Source organism: Macrotis lagotis, chromosome 6 (assembly GCF_037893015.1).
Source record: "Macrotis lagotis isolate mMagLag1 chromosome 6, bilby.v1.9.chrom.fasta, whole genome shotgun sequence".
NCBI classification, from domain to species: Eukaryota; Metazoa; Chordata; class Mammalia; order Peramelemorphia; family Peramelidae; genus Macrotis; species Macrotis lagotis.
The window spans coordinates 90,237,593-90,254,037 of NC_133663.1; the positions used below are offsets into that span (position 1 = coordinate 90,237,593).

Genomic DNA, 16,445 nt, shown 5'->3' on the forward strand with positions numbered 1-16,445 from the left:
GGGTTGGGTTTGGATGGACTGTAACAATGAAAGTCTCTTTTAATGTTTGTTCTTGATCCTGTTATTTCTTTCCAGTGGCCAGGTTTTAGCTGCTCTCCCTCGAACAAGCAGACAAGTCAGAACTCTCCAGAACATGACAATGACATTTGAGGTAACTTTACTCACAATTATCATTTCATCAATTGACTTTGACAAGCTTCATGTTTAGTTTTCTTCCTTATATAATATCTGGTGTATTTATACTTAGCTTTCCGTAACTCTGCCTAAGACAGTTACTGTCTGTGTAACCCTGGGTAAGTCAATGAACCTCTTAGTACTCTAGGAAATTCTTCAAGGCTGTAAGTTGCAAAGAAAGTGCCAATAGGCATTTATAAGTCTTCTCTGGGATATTGTGTTTGTCATTAAACCATAGGTCCAGTTCCTATCCCCCTTTCCATTTCTCCTTCCTTTGTTTGCTCAGAAAATTTTATTGTACATTGGCAAACATCATACTTATATCAGTTTCACTATTTTGAACTGAGTTAGAATTCAGGCCTTCAGAGAGCTGCAACTGACCCTCCCTTGTCCAAATCACTCACATTAGTCCCAGGAAGCATAATGGAGATGACCCATGTTGTGGTTTTAGTTCTTTTTTGCTGCAAGGGGTTGGTGAGTGAATCATTTCTTTTTGCAAGAGACACTGCTCAGCAGCAACCTCTCTACCTTGAAAAGGCTTTGATTCCAGGATCATGCTGCCTAATAGAAAATTTCCTTTTTCCTTTAACAAGAAGTTGGGATGTGGGAAAGTAGGGTGTGTGTGTGTGTGTATATATATATATATATATATATATATATATATATATATATATATATATACTCCAAGACTTCTCTCAGGTAAGTGAGAACTGGAAGTTCCCATGTTTCTGCCCCAAATCATTCTTTAATAACAATATATGGGCAAAATTGTGCCCATGTGTAGATTAGTATCCCATTTCAGAAGCTAAATCCTGGTTTGTCTTTCAAAAAGTGAAATGGTTAAAAAGAAAAGATACTACATATAGGTCAATGATGGAAAGAAATCTCCCATATACATCAAACTGTAGAATCATTTTTTTTTATTGTTGTAGTAAATGTAGAGAAGGGATTGAATCTTGTTTTCTCTGCCTTAGGAACTCATTTGTAAGGAAACTCCCTTTACTAATTCAGGTTAGTAACTCCTCTAAGAAAACTCGCTTAGAGAGCTATCTAAAGCACTGTAAAGTTGAATGACTTGCCCAAGGTCATACAGGCAGTATATATATCAGAGTCAGAATTTGGAACCCAAGTCTTTCTGGTTCCAAGATCAGCTCTCTCTCCACCCAGACTGCTTCTTATAGCAGCAAAAAAACTAGTAACAAAGTAAATGTTCAGTGACCTGGGAATGACTGAAAAAAATCGTGGCACATAGGTGTATGGCTTTAAGTGATAGAATGCATGAGAAGATTTATATGAACTGTTGCAAAGTGAATTAAGTAGAACCAAGAAAATGATGTATACAATGATCCAACTACATTAATGAAAAGAACAATAAATCAAATGGAGCTAAATCCTGGGAAATTATAATGACCAAACTAGAATGCTCAGAGGGGATATGAGAATGAACTTCCCTTCCTTCTTTGCAGAGGGGTGGGGATGGAGACATTGTGGATCAAAGCAATGCATATGATATTGGATTTGATCAATGTGGTGGTCAGTCTTTATGTACTGGTTTTCTTTTCTTTTTGTTTTATTATGTATAATAAAGAATTGCTTCCTGGAAAGGGAAAGAGAAGAATATACTGGGAAAGATAGGCAATATAAAACTAAGATAAATTAAAAACTAAAGAAAAATTAAAAAGGAACAAAGAGCAGTTTGTCTACTATTTTATATGCCAACACAGAAGGGTGGTTCTTCAGAAAAAAATTTATCATTCCAAAATAACAAGCAGTGTGATCTGGTGGAAAGACAGCTGAGTTTGGAGTCAGAGAACAGTAGACTAAGTCCTGCCTCTCTCTCTCATATTATCTGTGTGATCTTGGACAATCACTTATTCTCTATGGTCCCCAGTTTCCTCATGAATACAATAAGGGGATTAGAACAGAGGAGGAGACTGAAGTCCCTTCTATTTTTAAATCAAAGAATCCTTGATCTTGAGAGCAGGCCCAGCTCTGAGACTTAATCAAAAATTGTTTTTGATCTCCTTACATGTTGCCAATGCACACATCTCTCTCTAAAGCAAGAACAAGTAACATCCCACCCATAGGCCCTATAAGGCCCACCATCTTGTGCTTCCATGGCAACCTCAGGCAAGGTTGAAATTTATTAAATCTCAGAGCTTTTTAGGAATGAATTATGTTTGACCAAATATAGTAGTCTAATGATGTTATAAATATCCAAATGGCCCTTGGCAAAAATAAGGTTCCCTACCCCTGTCCTAAAGGGAGAGGTGTATGGACAACCAGACATTCTAAAAAAAAAGTCTCACCTCCTGGAAAACTCATCAAAATGATTAGGAAGAAACACCTCCATACCACCCTAGTTAGATGAACTCTTTCTTCATTAAAATTTTACCTTCTTCATTTGACATCCTTTTCTTTGTCATTACAACAAGAGAATATATTTGGATGCTGACCAGAGGGTATCACATGGAGTCAAAACTAGTGTAAGAAGATCAGGAATTTGTCCTAAGACATTAAATTTAAAGGGTATCAACTCTGAAAAATAAATTATCAATGACCTCAGAGCTTATATAAAAAAAACTTTATGCCAACTGTCAATTCTGAAAATAAAATGAAATATCAGAGTTCATGGAGGTTATAGACAAAAAGTCTTCTGTTGGAGGAGAAAAACTAGACTTCTGTGCCGGGGGTCCTATTCTAGGTCTGAGAAGACCCAAGGCAGCAAGGCTAAGACTTGATAAATATTGAAGTTGCATCAATCAGTGAGGTATAATGGCAACAATGTAGCAAGTTTTGCTTGTGGTGACTAAATTCTTTTCAGAGCTGGACTTCATGACCTGAATGAGGTTCCTGCAGGTGCTTGTCCAAGATCAAGGGCCACCTGAGACTGTTCAGGACAGTCCTGTGATTTAGCTGGAACAGAGTTCATCCAGGGAGTGAGTGTGAAGGACTGTTGTTCTGCCAAGCTCAGAGCACACCTTACTTGCTGGGTCTTACCTCTGGAAAACATGGTGTCTTCTATTAATGAGAAAAGAGAGGAGTGGTCTTAGTGTGGGGGTCCTGACAAGAGCAATGATGACACTTCAATTTTTTTTAACAACTTATAATTAGTTAATATGGTAAAGTACAAATTTGCTTTCTCTTCTTTCCCTGCCATTTTAGTTTTTCCCACTATGACTGCTTTGCTTCCCATCTCTACCACGTACTCTCATTTCCTGAGGTTTCCTCATGCTCCTGGCTCTAGATTTGATTTGTATTACTTGCCCTGAGTGCAAAAATTGATAGTTACAGTTTTAGTATCTTGAGATTCTTGTCCACTTACTCTTGTGTTTCTATCTATTGAAGGGTGACAAAGTATGTGTCTGTCTTTTGTTATTGAAAATGGCAGGTTGTTCTCTGGAAGCCAGAAGATGTGGAGTTCTTTAAAAAATCAGAAGAAGTTCATTTCTATGTCAATGATTCTTATGTGGACATAGTGAAAACCTTTTTAGACCAGAACAAAATCCCATTCAGGTAGGATCACCATTGCTTTTTTTTTTTTGCAAGGCAGTGGGGTTAAGTGACTTGCCCAAGGTCACACAGCTAGGTAATTATTATGTGTCTGAGATCAGATTTGAACTTAGGTTCTCCTGACTCCAGGGCCAGTGCTTTATCCACTGCACCACCTAGCTGCCCCTCACCACTGCTTTTTTTTTTTTTAGGTTTTTGCAAGGCAAATGGGGTTAAGTGGCTTGCCCAAGGCCACACAGCTAGGTAATTATTAAGTGTCTGAGGCCAGATTTGAACTCAGATACTCCTGACTCCAGGGCCGGTGCTCTATCCACTAAGCCACCTAGCCACCCCTCACCATTGCTTTTTGAAATAAACAGAAGCACCTTACCAAATTCCTGCTATACTCACTTAATCTACTGTGAAATGTTAGGTGGGAAAGTTGCTTAGCTTTTCTAGACCTCAGAGCTTCATCTGAAAAAGGACATTCAAATCAATTGATCACTAAAGCCTCTCCTGGTTAGACATTTTAAGATTCTAAGTTCAAATTGAGGAGACAGAATTTTTCCCCCACCTCTGCAAGCACTTTCCAAAAAGGAATCATGGACTGAAGGGATTTGTTTTTTATTCTGTCACTGAACCTTATCAACCAATTCTCATGAAAGTACTGCCCTAGACATAATCATGTGGTTGATGGATGAAGTTTGTCACATAGACTTTTCAAGCCTTTCTTTGTGTTTTTTTAACCCCATTTCACATCACTTTTTCCTCTCCTCCAACCTTTGTCTCAGATACCCAATGTCCTCATCCTGTTCCCAGACTGGTCAATCCAGTGCTCCAAACAACATTCCATCAGGAGCCTCCTCTCCCCCATCAAACCTCACCTAATCATGATTGATTTTCTTGGCATTCTGTTCTGTGCCATTGAAAATGGTGGTAATGGCTTACTGTGTTAAACCAGTTACAATGTATGCTTCATAAAAGAAAGTACCTTATTTTATAAAGTGCCTTTACAGGAAGGAGTAATTTTGATAGGAGAGTCAGATTTTAAATTACTTTCAAATCCCACCACAGAGGAGAGGGATTAAAATTTTTTTTTCTGTATGTAATGGGTCCCTTTGGCAGCCTGATGAAACCTATGGATTCCTTTTTTAGAATGATATTTTTAAATGCATAAAATATATAGGATTACCAAGGAAACTATATTGAAATATTGGCAACAAAATAATAAAAACAACAACCAAGTTTGTGGACTCAGGTTAAGAAACCTTGATATAAGGGAATGCTTTCTATTTATGCCTATGTGAATGGCTAAAAGGCTATGTGAATTCCTGCTTGCAATGATATTCATTTAATAAATATATTAGTTGCTGACTCTGTACAAAGCACTATGCTAAGGTGATGAAGTGGAAATATAAAAGTTCCTGCAGTTCCTGCCTCAGGCAGCTAGGTGGTTCAGTGGATAGAGCACAGGCCCTGGAGTCAGGAGTACCTGAGTTCAAATTTGACCTCAGACACTTAATAATTACCTAGCTGTGTGGCCTTGGGCAAGCCACTTAACCGCATTGCCTTGCAAAAACCTAAAAAAAAAAAGTTCCTGCCTCAAATGCAACTTAATTTCCTCTTCTTGTTAACTTTATTCGGAGAAACTTTCTATTACTATTGGGCCATTTTAGTGGTGGTGGGAGTAGCCACAGTCATAAAATAGTAATAGCTAACATTAAACTTTAAGATTTGCATAGCGCTTCATAAATATTGTCTCATTTGATTTTCATGACAACTCTGGAAGGGAGGGGCTATCATCAACTCCAATTTTACAGATAAGGAAACTGAGGCAGTTGGAGGTTAAGTGATTTGTCCAGCGTCACATAGCTAGGAAATATTTATGGTTACCTTTGAACTCAGGCTCCAACTACTACTGGCAGTAGTAGTTGGAGGGTCATGGTAATGGTGGTGGTAGTAGTAGTCTTAGTCATGGAGGTCTTTTCTAGGGAAAAACACACCTAAGCACAATAAATTGTCTTTGGAAACCAACTAATAATTTGTTTTTTATAATCTAGGATATTGGTAGAAGATGTTGAAGACATTATTAGAAAGCAAACGATCAATGACACATCTGGCCCCAAGCAAGACAACAATGCCACATTCAGTCCCCGGGCCCCTTCATCATATTACCAACAATATCACTCACTACCTGAAGTAAGTTCCATTTTTTTTCCTATGGTCATATCAAGTAAAGCAATTTCCCCAAAAGTATAATTTATCATAATCACAGAACTACTGTAAAAATCATGCCTACTTAGTGATTAAATTGAAGCACCTCAGATTTTTGGTATCTTTCATCCAAAAAAGACTATGATTACTTAAACTCTTGCCAGAGCATCTTCTTCCATTGTTGAAATTTAGATGCCTCTAGAACAGCAGCAGCAGCAGCAGTGATATAGGCCTATTTATAGCAGTCCTCTAGAGATAAGGTTACATGGAGAGGGGAGACTTGACAGAAAACATGGCCTTTTCAGTTAAAATATTTGCAAAGAATTCCATCACGTATTCACACTGAATTAGAGTTAGGTGCCCTGGAATCAGAGCTTTTATTTTTATTGAAAGACTGATGCCCATTTCATGCTAAAATGTAGCAGATTAAGGAAATAATAAATTGTTACCCTTCATTAATTCTTCTTTTTTGGAGGGGTGAAGCAGAGTTAAGTGAGTTGCCCAGGGGTCACACAAAACTAAGAAGTGTGACATGTCTGAGATCAAATTTGAACTTCGGTCCTCCTGAAATGAGAAGTAAGTCTGTAACTACTGTGCTACCTAACTGCCCCATCCTTCATTAATTCTTAAATCACCTATACATCATGTTTCAAAACTTTTACTGCAGTTTAAAGCTTTAGTAACTTTAAGCTTTAAGAGAGTTCTAGGATATCTTGTATTTTGCATTGTATTTGTTAATATATTTTATTTTCTTTAAAAGAGCTATATTTGACTTACCCTCTTATCAGAAAATGGGCAGGTTCACATGTGATATTTTTTAATGGCAGATTTTAGAAGCTTCGTTTAGGTTCTAACAAGTTAGATAATTATATTTATTTCTATTGTTTATTATGTGACAGAAGGAAAAGAGCTAGCCCAAATTGGATAGAAGAGGAAGGGTGGTGGGGAAAAGGAAATGTCTACATGTGTCTTGGAGTCTCCTACATGAAAGGACACTACTGAACACCAAATTTACATGTCTGGGATTGGGGTGGAAGATGTCAGTTAGAGGCACCTAGCACCTAGATGCTCACTTAGCTAGATGAGAGTCAATAAACTGTAATATGGCCTAGTCTCTCAAATGATGCCTTGAAGTTTAGGGTGATGTGTTCCTGAAGGGTAATTCCAGATACTTTAAGGTTCAGGGATAAAACAAGGCAGACCAATTTCTTAGCTGAAAAAATTATAAGTAGCACTCACCCAACTCAATACAACCAATTTTAGCAACTAAGGAATAGAGAAGGAAGAGAACAAATGTCTAAACATGGAAATGATAGTCTAGGGATAAGGAATGATTAGCTGGGAGCTCTACCACTTCAGAAAACGTAATTGGGGATTATCCCAGGGTGTCAAGCATGTAAAAATATTTCTTGATAGTAAGGAGGGAAATGTGAGTGAGGATTACTTTTCTAACAAAGTGAGAGAGGGTAAGTATAGGAAGTTCATAAAGAACCACCATATTAGAATGTGTATTATTGGATGAGTTACAAGATTGTGCAATAATTTAGCACCATAGTACTTTGGATTTATTTTTTAAATTTTTTTTAAATTTATTTTTATTAAAGATATTATTTGAGTTTTACAATTTCCCCCCAATCTTGCTTCCCTCCCCCCACCCCCCATGGAAAGCACTCTGTCAGTCTTTACTTTGTTTTCATGTTGTACCTTGATCCAAATTGGGTGTGATGAGAGAGAAATCATATCCTTAAAGAAGAGAAGAGAAGTCTAAGAGGTAACAAGATCAGACAATAAGATATCCGTTTTTTCCTAAATTAAAGGGAATAGTCCTTTAATTTTGTTCAAACTCCACAGCTCCTTATCTGGATACAGATGGCACTCTCCTTTGCAGACAGCCCAAAATTGTTCCCTATTGTTGCACTGATGGAATGAGCGAGTCCTTCAAGGTTGAACATCACCCCCCCATGCTGCTGTCAGGGTGTACAGTGTTGTTCAGGTTCTGCTCATCTCACTTAGCATCAGTTCATGCAAATCCCTCCAGGCTTCCCTGGTTTCTAATAGAACAGTAGTGTTCCATGACATACATATACCACAGTTTGCTAAGCCATTCCCCAATTGAAGGTATGTCCTGATTTATAATTTTGCAAGGTGAAACACTTTTCCAAAGGTTTCTATTTGAAAGCTACAGGATTTTAGATGTATGCTGAAATACAGGAATCTGTTTTCCAAGGTATAATTGAAATTTTTTTTGATTTAAAATAAAATATATGAATAAATATGACATTAAACATATACAGAGAAACATATAATGTATAATTTAAGATAATTGTTATGCTTCCAAAATTTATACTAATAAATATTTTAAAGTATAGTATATGTGCTGGGAAAATGAACTTGAGAGGATGTTGGGATGCTCATTAGATCTTGGTTATATTAGTATCAGAATAAAACATCCTTTATGCATTTACAAAAAAAGAGCTATATTTGAGTTAAAATAATGCAATACCATTCTCTTACCTATATGTAACAGAATTTGTAGTTTTCGTAGGGTCAAATTGATTTAGTAAGCCTCAGTTTACTCAATTGTGAGTAGAGGATCAAAAAAGCTGAGCAATCTATTTTACTAGATTGTCAATAAGGAAATTGAGTTATAAGTATCATATAAATGTGAATTGTGAATTGAGTTATAAGTATCATATAAATGTGAATTCCTTTTAGTGGCAGTATAGTCTATTGGAAAGTGTAAATCAACAGAATTGGAGGCAGAAAAACTAGTTTGAATTCCATATCTGACACTAGCAATAGAACTGTGGGCAAGAGGAAAAAGTAGTATAAGAAGAAGTGGTCAGCCACTTAGAAGAACCAGGACAAGCATATATGTATTCAAGAGTAGAGAATTAGCAGTATCAACAGCTAGGAAAGATCTAGAAAGACTGAGAAGAGGCTATCAGATTTTCATAGTGGAAAGGATAGAAGACCGAGATTAAAAATAATTTATAAAGTGTTATAAATGGCTCATAATTATAAATACCTAGTCTAAAGTGATTAAAGTAGACCAGTTTCCCTAGCGGAAAAATGCAGCGAATTATGACAATGTCCAGTCTTAAATGCAGTTTGAAAGGTTTGTTCCTCCACTTTGTGCTAGTCATTGATCAGGGTTATAATCAATTCAATATACTTATCCCTATACTACCCTCTAATAATGTTTTCTCTGCCCTGGTCATTATACTAATGAGCACAGGGGAGTATATGGTAGTATGTCACTTTTAAAGGACAGAGACCCTAGGTCAACTTGGGACCAGATGGATCAGGTCTGATCTAATCTCAAGTCTTATCAGGTTGGGGTCAATTCTTTTGTCTTTCACTCATATAGCTGTACATAGGCGCCAATAGCCACAGACAGATCCCAGTCTTTGTAATGTGTGTGTATTTCTATCTCTATCTCTATATTTAAACTAAAAATTTTCTCATATTCTGTGGAAGCAAAACACCCTTTATTTTTCACAAAAAGAAAAAAGAATATTGTATTTTTGTTTGATTAGATGAAAATGTTTTATTAGATTAAATGAAATTAGATTTTTATTAGATGAAATGAAAAAAAAAGTTAATACTCTGAGAACAAAGTCAACTTTGGCCTTAAGCTCACAAACATCTGGTCACTAATACTATTTAAGGGCTGAATTTTCAAATCCTATTTTCAGAATCTGATTTAAAAAAAAATCTGAACTTAAGCAAATAAGATTAATGTTTCCATATACAAAGGAGAACAGAAAAAGAGACTTACACAGAGCTGTGAACTTGTTTCCAATGGCTAGCCTACTTTTTAAAAAAAAATCTGTATTAGTGAAATGTTATTTTCAGAGCTGTCCTGCAGGTCTGTTTTTCCTAGTAACTTTCGTTCTGTTTTTTATTCATTTTAAAAAATGAGCCCATGACCTTATTTTCATACTTTAAAAAAAATTTTCTTTCTACTCCTTGTCCCCACATGGCTACCACCAGATTTACAGATAGAAAAATAAAACCCTTGTATCAGATATACAGAATTAAGCAAGACAAAGTCTTATATTAGCCATGTTTGCAAAAGTATGCCTCATTTTGCACCTTGGGAATGATCATGTTTACAATCCTTTGAAATTATAGTTTGTTATTATATTGATTAGAGTTCTTAAATCTTTCAAAATTGTTTTTTCTTTTCAATATTTTTATTAATGCTTTTAGATTTAACAAAAACAATTGAGAGATAATTAAGAGATCATAACCTTACAAAAACAGTTTCATTTGAGTGCTGAGAGTAGAAGCTAGATTGGTAGGGGTTGAGAAATGAGTAGCATTAGAAGAAATGAAGGCAAGGATTTTAGACTGTTTTTTCCTAAGAGTGAAAGGGAAGAGAAATATAGGATGATTGCTTTTTATTTTAATTAACTTCATTAACAAGGTGTTTGTTATGTCATTCCTGGTCAGTTTAGAGGTCCCAAGTTGGTGGGTGTAGGAATAAGGTTGATCCAACACCTTTCCCTACATTTGATCCTTTCCTCTGTCACCTTAATCCTAACCATCCCTTTCTACAAATAGATACAATCCTGGGAATGTGCTGATAGTAGATGAAGTTAGTTTTAGGCAGGCAATGCAAAAGAACTCCTTGCTTATCAGACCTAGAGTGAAAAGACCTATGCTTGAGTAATCTTCCCTCACCATGCATATTGAGAGAAGGGGAAGAAGGAGAAAGGAGGAAGAGAAAGAAAGACAGGATGGATTATACTGTCTCTGGCACATCCACCATCCCTTTCCTATAGGTAAAACATCAATAACTGTCTCCTCCTGCTCTGACATGAAAGGAAAAACTGACTTTTCATAGTCAGGTCAGAGTGGGAATTTATGGGGACTATCTTCAAGGATAACTCCTCCCACCTTCAACTGCTAAGCAGCCACTGCAGTGGTATGGTTGGTTCTATCCTCTGACCTACCCTGATGTTTCTTGGAAGAATGAGGTAGAAAAGGTATCCAGAAGATCAGAGCCAGCATAGGTAATGCGACAAATGGGGTCCAATTTTGGAAGGAAGCCACCCAAAACTCTGTTCCCCCTATATACAGGTACCTAGCTCTACTCAGGTGCTAAATGGGTTACATTGATTCTCCCAATTATATACCCTACTCTAGGTATGGACTGGGAGGGAGGTTGTAATGAAGACAAATGAGGAAGATATATGCTTGAATATAATATTCTCAGACTGTCTTGGGGGATCTAGGAAGATTTTTATCTCTGTTGTCTTTATCTTCTCAAGCTGTGAACTTCCAGCTATTCTGTTCATATCTAGGGTAAAGCTTGCTTACCCCCCCACCCCCATTGAAGGCTGAAGTGGGGATGGGGTACATTGAATAAATGTTTACTTCACATGCTTCCTCCTCCTCCAGATATATAATTTTATCTTTTAATGTTTATTTTGTTTTTTGGTCTTTTGGGTTTTCTTTTGAAGTAGTGGGGTTAAGTGACTTGCCCAAGGTGATACAACTTGTCAGTATCAAGTGTCTGAGGCTGTATTTGAACTCAGGTTCTCCTGACTCCAGGGCTGGTGCTCTATTCACCACACCACATAGCTGCCCAGATATGAAATCTCATGAAAGATGATATTATCCTAACCCCAAGGAGGAAGGGTAGAAAGAAAAGGAAGAAGAAAGGACTAAAATCGACTCTATGAAAAGGAGAGGAATTATTCTCCCTCATTTCTAAGAGTCTTACAGAGAGAAGAATATCCATTGGATCTTGGAAAACACATCAGACACTATCTTCTCACTTTCATACTATTTCTACTGGGCATTACTCAATAAACTCTACTTTGACCTAAATGGTACTAGTAACCAGCAGACAGGAAGACTTTTCTAGACCTGGACTAAAAGAAAAATGGAACTAGCTTCCATAATTGGAAGAACAGAAGACTTGCTTGTCCCTAAAATACTTATCAAAGCCCTGGAACAAGTGGAAATGAGAGCTGCTTCCTTAAAGAGTCTGATGATTTTTTTGAGGGAAGCTGGGTGAGTTCTGATGATTACCATCTACTTACTGACAATGCTATCCCTTAGCAGAAAGAAGTAAGCAAAGTTTGTCTTAGGTGCTTCATGGGCTATTTCTTACCCTTCTAGAAACAATTGGATGACCAATGCTTTCAAGCAGCCCTCAACTTATCAAAGTTGGAAGGAACCTTAGTGAGTTGCTAGCTAAATGACTGATACTTTACTATAAATTGATTAAACTTAGCTTCTGCCAGGATGTCTGGCAATTCAGAAGAATATCACAGGAAGAACCCTAGGGAATAAATTTCTCATATTTGTATTGTAGTCAATATTTCACCTGGTAGAGAGGATATATATTTTCAATGAGGTTGAATTTAATAAATTTATTAAGTATCTATTATGTGCTGGATACTATACAATGGGTACAGAATACTTTAGAAGACTTAAAAATAACATAATGTAGCTTATACAGTTACTTTGTTCTGGATGGGAAGGCAAATGATACTTCAATTCCCAAGTGCTAAGGGTTTTGCTTTATACCAGCTCTGAAGCTGTCTTGGAATGTACAACTAGAGCTTGGTCATCACTAATAGAGATGCAATCGTTGCTCATTGAACTGATAACTCTTCTCTAGGCTATTGGAGGACTCACAGGATCCTGTGTTATTCCACTGATCTGGTACCAGTGGCCCTCTAGTGGGGAAATGGTATTTAGACTGTTTTGCTTGGAGCATTGGGTTTTTCCATAGGCCATATTGTAATTTCTTAGACTAAACACCCCCACCTTCCTAAGTCACCCCCAAATGCTTGTCTTCATGACAATTCTTTATAGACTTTTTGGTGGAGAGATTACTTAGTATAACCACTTCATTCATGGTAGATAAATCAGCAGTCTATTGACATTTTCCTTGAAAGTCCAAATATGGAAGAACACAGGAATTGTAGAGATGGATTTTTAACAAAAAGGGATTGATTCTTTGTGAAGAGATTTTTCACAACTTTTCTTTCTTAAAAAAATTTTATAAACTGTTAACCAGTTTCAGGAACTACAATACTTATAAATATTAATTCATCTTTAAAGTTTGTATAGTGGTTATATAGCTTATATGTTTATGTGTATGTATGTGAATAGACATACATATATGCATATATAGATATATATCAGCTATATGTATATATATTTATATAGATATATGTGCATAATTCGATATATAATATATAATATAAGCTATATATTTGTGTTTATATGTATTTGTGTATTTGTGTGTATGTCAATGGATTTAGAGGCAGAAGAACTGGGTTTAAATTCTGCCTTTGAAATTTAGTTGCTGTGTTACTTTGAGCAAGTTAATGTCACCATTTAGGAGTTCAGTTTTTTAATCTATAGAATGAAAGGATTTAAGATAATTTCCAACTATCAATTTTGGATCCTATGATCTTGGCTTTCTTAGCTTCTGATATCATCTCCATATAGTTCAATTCTTTTTTCAGTGCTTTGTTTTTATTTTCCTTTGGAAAAAAAAAACAACCCCAAATTCCGGCTCTTTCCATATCTTCCCCATTGTGCCAAGTGATTTGAACATTCATCTACTTCTGCTGAAGAAGCTATGTTCTTATTGTGGTCCACTAAATTACATGGCATTGTCTATTGCCTTTGCAATCTGAAACTTTATTAGCTAATTGCTCATCTCTATTTTGACAGATTTATTATTGGATAAATGTTATAACTGAGACATATGCTGATATGCTTGAAAAGATACACATTGGATCCTCATTTGAGAAGAGACCACTTTATGTCTTGAAGGTAATATTTTGAAAAAGTAATTGCTCCGTCATTTTGGGGGGGGGGGAGGGAAGGAGGTGATGGCTCTTAGCGACAGATGGCTCTCAGTTTAAAAATCCATTTCCTTCAATCAAACAGCCAACCACAGCAAATATTTAAGTGTTTATTATAACCAGGCATTGTGCTAAAAATTGAGGATATAAGAACAAAGAGGGACAGTCCCTGCCCTACCCAAAAACTATCATGGAAGAGAGTTAGAGTTATCCCCTTACCATTATGTTAGAATAGAGTTTTCTTTTGCAAAGGAAGAGAAGGAAGCAAGTTAAGACTTTGTAGGACAACAGTCTGTTTACAATGTCTTTGTATGCCCAGGTCACGTCCAAGAATCCTAAAGCTATTTTCCAATGAAAATTTTCCTTAGAAATCTTTGATTTCTTCTACCCAAACTGTCTATGAACCAATTTACACAATCTCAGTTTACATCTCAGACTTCTTCAAGGTTTATACCTTGATATTGCTTCTAAACTCAGAGTAAGAAGAAATGGTCTTTTGTTTAATGAATTTATAATTTCAAATAATAAAAATAACAGTTCTTTTAAAACTTACATTTAAATGATTTAAGATAATTTATTTTTAAATATATATGTTATATTATATTGATATATGATTAACATATTAATTATATATAAATCAAGATATTAGAGGAATTGAATTGAATGAATGACCATAAGCCATGCACCAGCCTAGGTACTAGTATATAAAGATAACAATAGACTAATCTGTAACTTTAAGGCTCTTACATTTTATTGTAGGGAATAACATGTATATAAAAATTTAATTTAAAATTTTTTTCAATTACATATAAAAACTGATTTTTATCAATTCATTTAAAAAAATTTTTGAGTTCCAAATTTTCTCCCTACACTCCAACTTTCATTGAGAAAGCAAGCAATATGACATAGGTTATTCTTGTGCAATTCATTTCATATTAGTGATGCTATGAAAGAAAAATAGGCAAAAAGGCCCACAAGAAAAATAAAAAAAATATACTTTGATATTCATTCAGACTCCATTAGTTTTTTCTTTTGAAGTTTTTTCAGTTTTCTAGCATGTTTTTTATTATAAGTTCTTTGTAACTGCAAGTTTACTGAAGTTGTTAATTATTTCAATTAGTTGATTCTCCAGGATTTTTCAAGTATGCCATCTTATCACCTGAAAAGTGATAATTTTGTTTTCTTTTTCTCTATTGCAGTCCCTTCAATTTCTTTTTCTTCTCTTATTGCTATAGTTAGTATTTCTAGTACAATATGGTGGTTGTCATGGTCATTCTTACTTTACCCCAATCTTATGACTTTTAGCTTATCATCATTACAGATGATGCTTGCTGATGGTTTTAGATAGATACTACTTATCATTTTAAGGAAAGCTCCATCTATTCTAATGCTTTCTAGTTTTTTAAAATAGGAATAAGTGTTATATTTTCTCAAAAGCTTTTCCTGCATTTATTGAGATAATCTTATGATTTCTCTTGGTTTTGTTGTTGATATGGTTAATTATGCTAATTTTTAAAATAATATTGAATCAGCCTGGTATAAATTTCACCTGTTCATAGTATGTGATCTTTGTACTATATTACTGAAATTTCCTCATTAGTATTTTAATTAAAAATTTTTGCATCAAAATTCATTGTGGAAATTTCTCTGCTTTTGTTCTTTCAGATTTAGGTATCAGTACATATTTGTGCCATAAAAGGCATTTGGTAGGAGTCCTCTGTCTTCCCCCGCCCAAACATTTTATATAGTATTGGAATTAATTGTTTTTTAAATGTCTAGTAGAATTAACTTGCGAATCCATCTGGTGTTAGGGGCTTTTCCTTAGGGGAACTCATTGAAGGCTCATTCAATTTCTTTTTCTAAGATAGGGTTATTTAAATATTCTATTTCCTCCTTTGTTAATCTGGACAATTTATATTTTTGTAAATGTTCACCCATTTCATTTATATTGGGCAAAATAGCTCCTAATAATTGCTCTAAATTCATCTTCATTGGTGATAAATTCACTGATATAATTTGGTTTTCTTTTTTTAAATCAAAATACCCAATAGAAATAATTCCTATAGTTTTTTTACTTTCAATTTTTATTAATCTTTATCTGATTTTCAGGATTCTTAATTTAGTGCTTAATTGAGGATTTTTAATTCATTCTTATTCTAGTTTTTTTAGTTGCATGGCCAATTTACTGATATGTTCTTTCTCTCTTTTATTGATGTACACATATAGAGATATAAATTACCCCTTTTGGTGTTGCTTTGGCTGCACTGTATAAATATTGTTATGTTGTCTCATTGTTATCATTCTATTTAATGATATTACTTATTATTTCTATGATTTGTCTGTGGACCATTCATTCTCTAGGATTACATTATTTAGTTTCCAATTAATTTTTTAAGAAAGATTTTATTTGAGTTTTACAATTTTTCCCCATTCTTACTTCCCTCCCCCACCCCCACAGAAGGCATTCTGTTAGTCTTTACATTGGTTTCATGCTATGCATTGATCTCAGTTGAATATGATGACAGAGAAATCATATCCTTAAGGAAGAAAAATAAAGTATGAGATAATAAAATTACATAATAATATAATGGGTTTTTTTTCTAATTTGATGGTAATAGTCTTTGTTCTTTGTTCAAAGTCCATACTTCTTTCTCTGGATACAGATGGTATTCTCCATTGCAGATGGCCCAAAATTCTCCCTGATTGTTGCACTGAAGAGATGAG

At 35.2% G+C, this 16,445-nt stretch overlaps 1 protein-coding gene across 2 annotated transcripts in view; it reads left to right on the forward strand.

The window, feature by feature from the left end:
* CPB2 (carboxypeptidase B2) overlaps positions 1-16,445 on the forward strand; it is a 61,884-nt gene that overhangs the window by 10,092 nt on the left and 35,347 nt on the right. For both annotated transcript variants that reach the window (XM_074191681.1, XM_074191683.1), the window contains exons 2-5: positions 76-151; positions 3,566-3,690; positions 5,727-5,865; positions 13,588-13,689. In XM_074191681.1, coding sequence (XP_074047782.1) covers positions 76-151; positions 3,566-3,690; positions 5,727-5,865; positions 13,588-13,689 — 442 coding nt within the window. The remainder of the gene's footprint in view (positions 1-75; positions 152-3,565; positions 3,691-5,726; positions 5,866-13,587; positions 13,690-16,445) is intronic.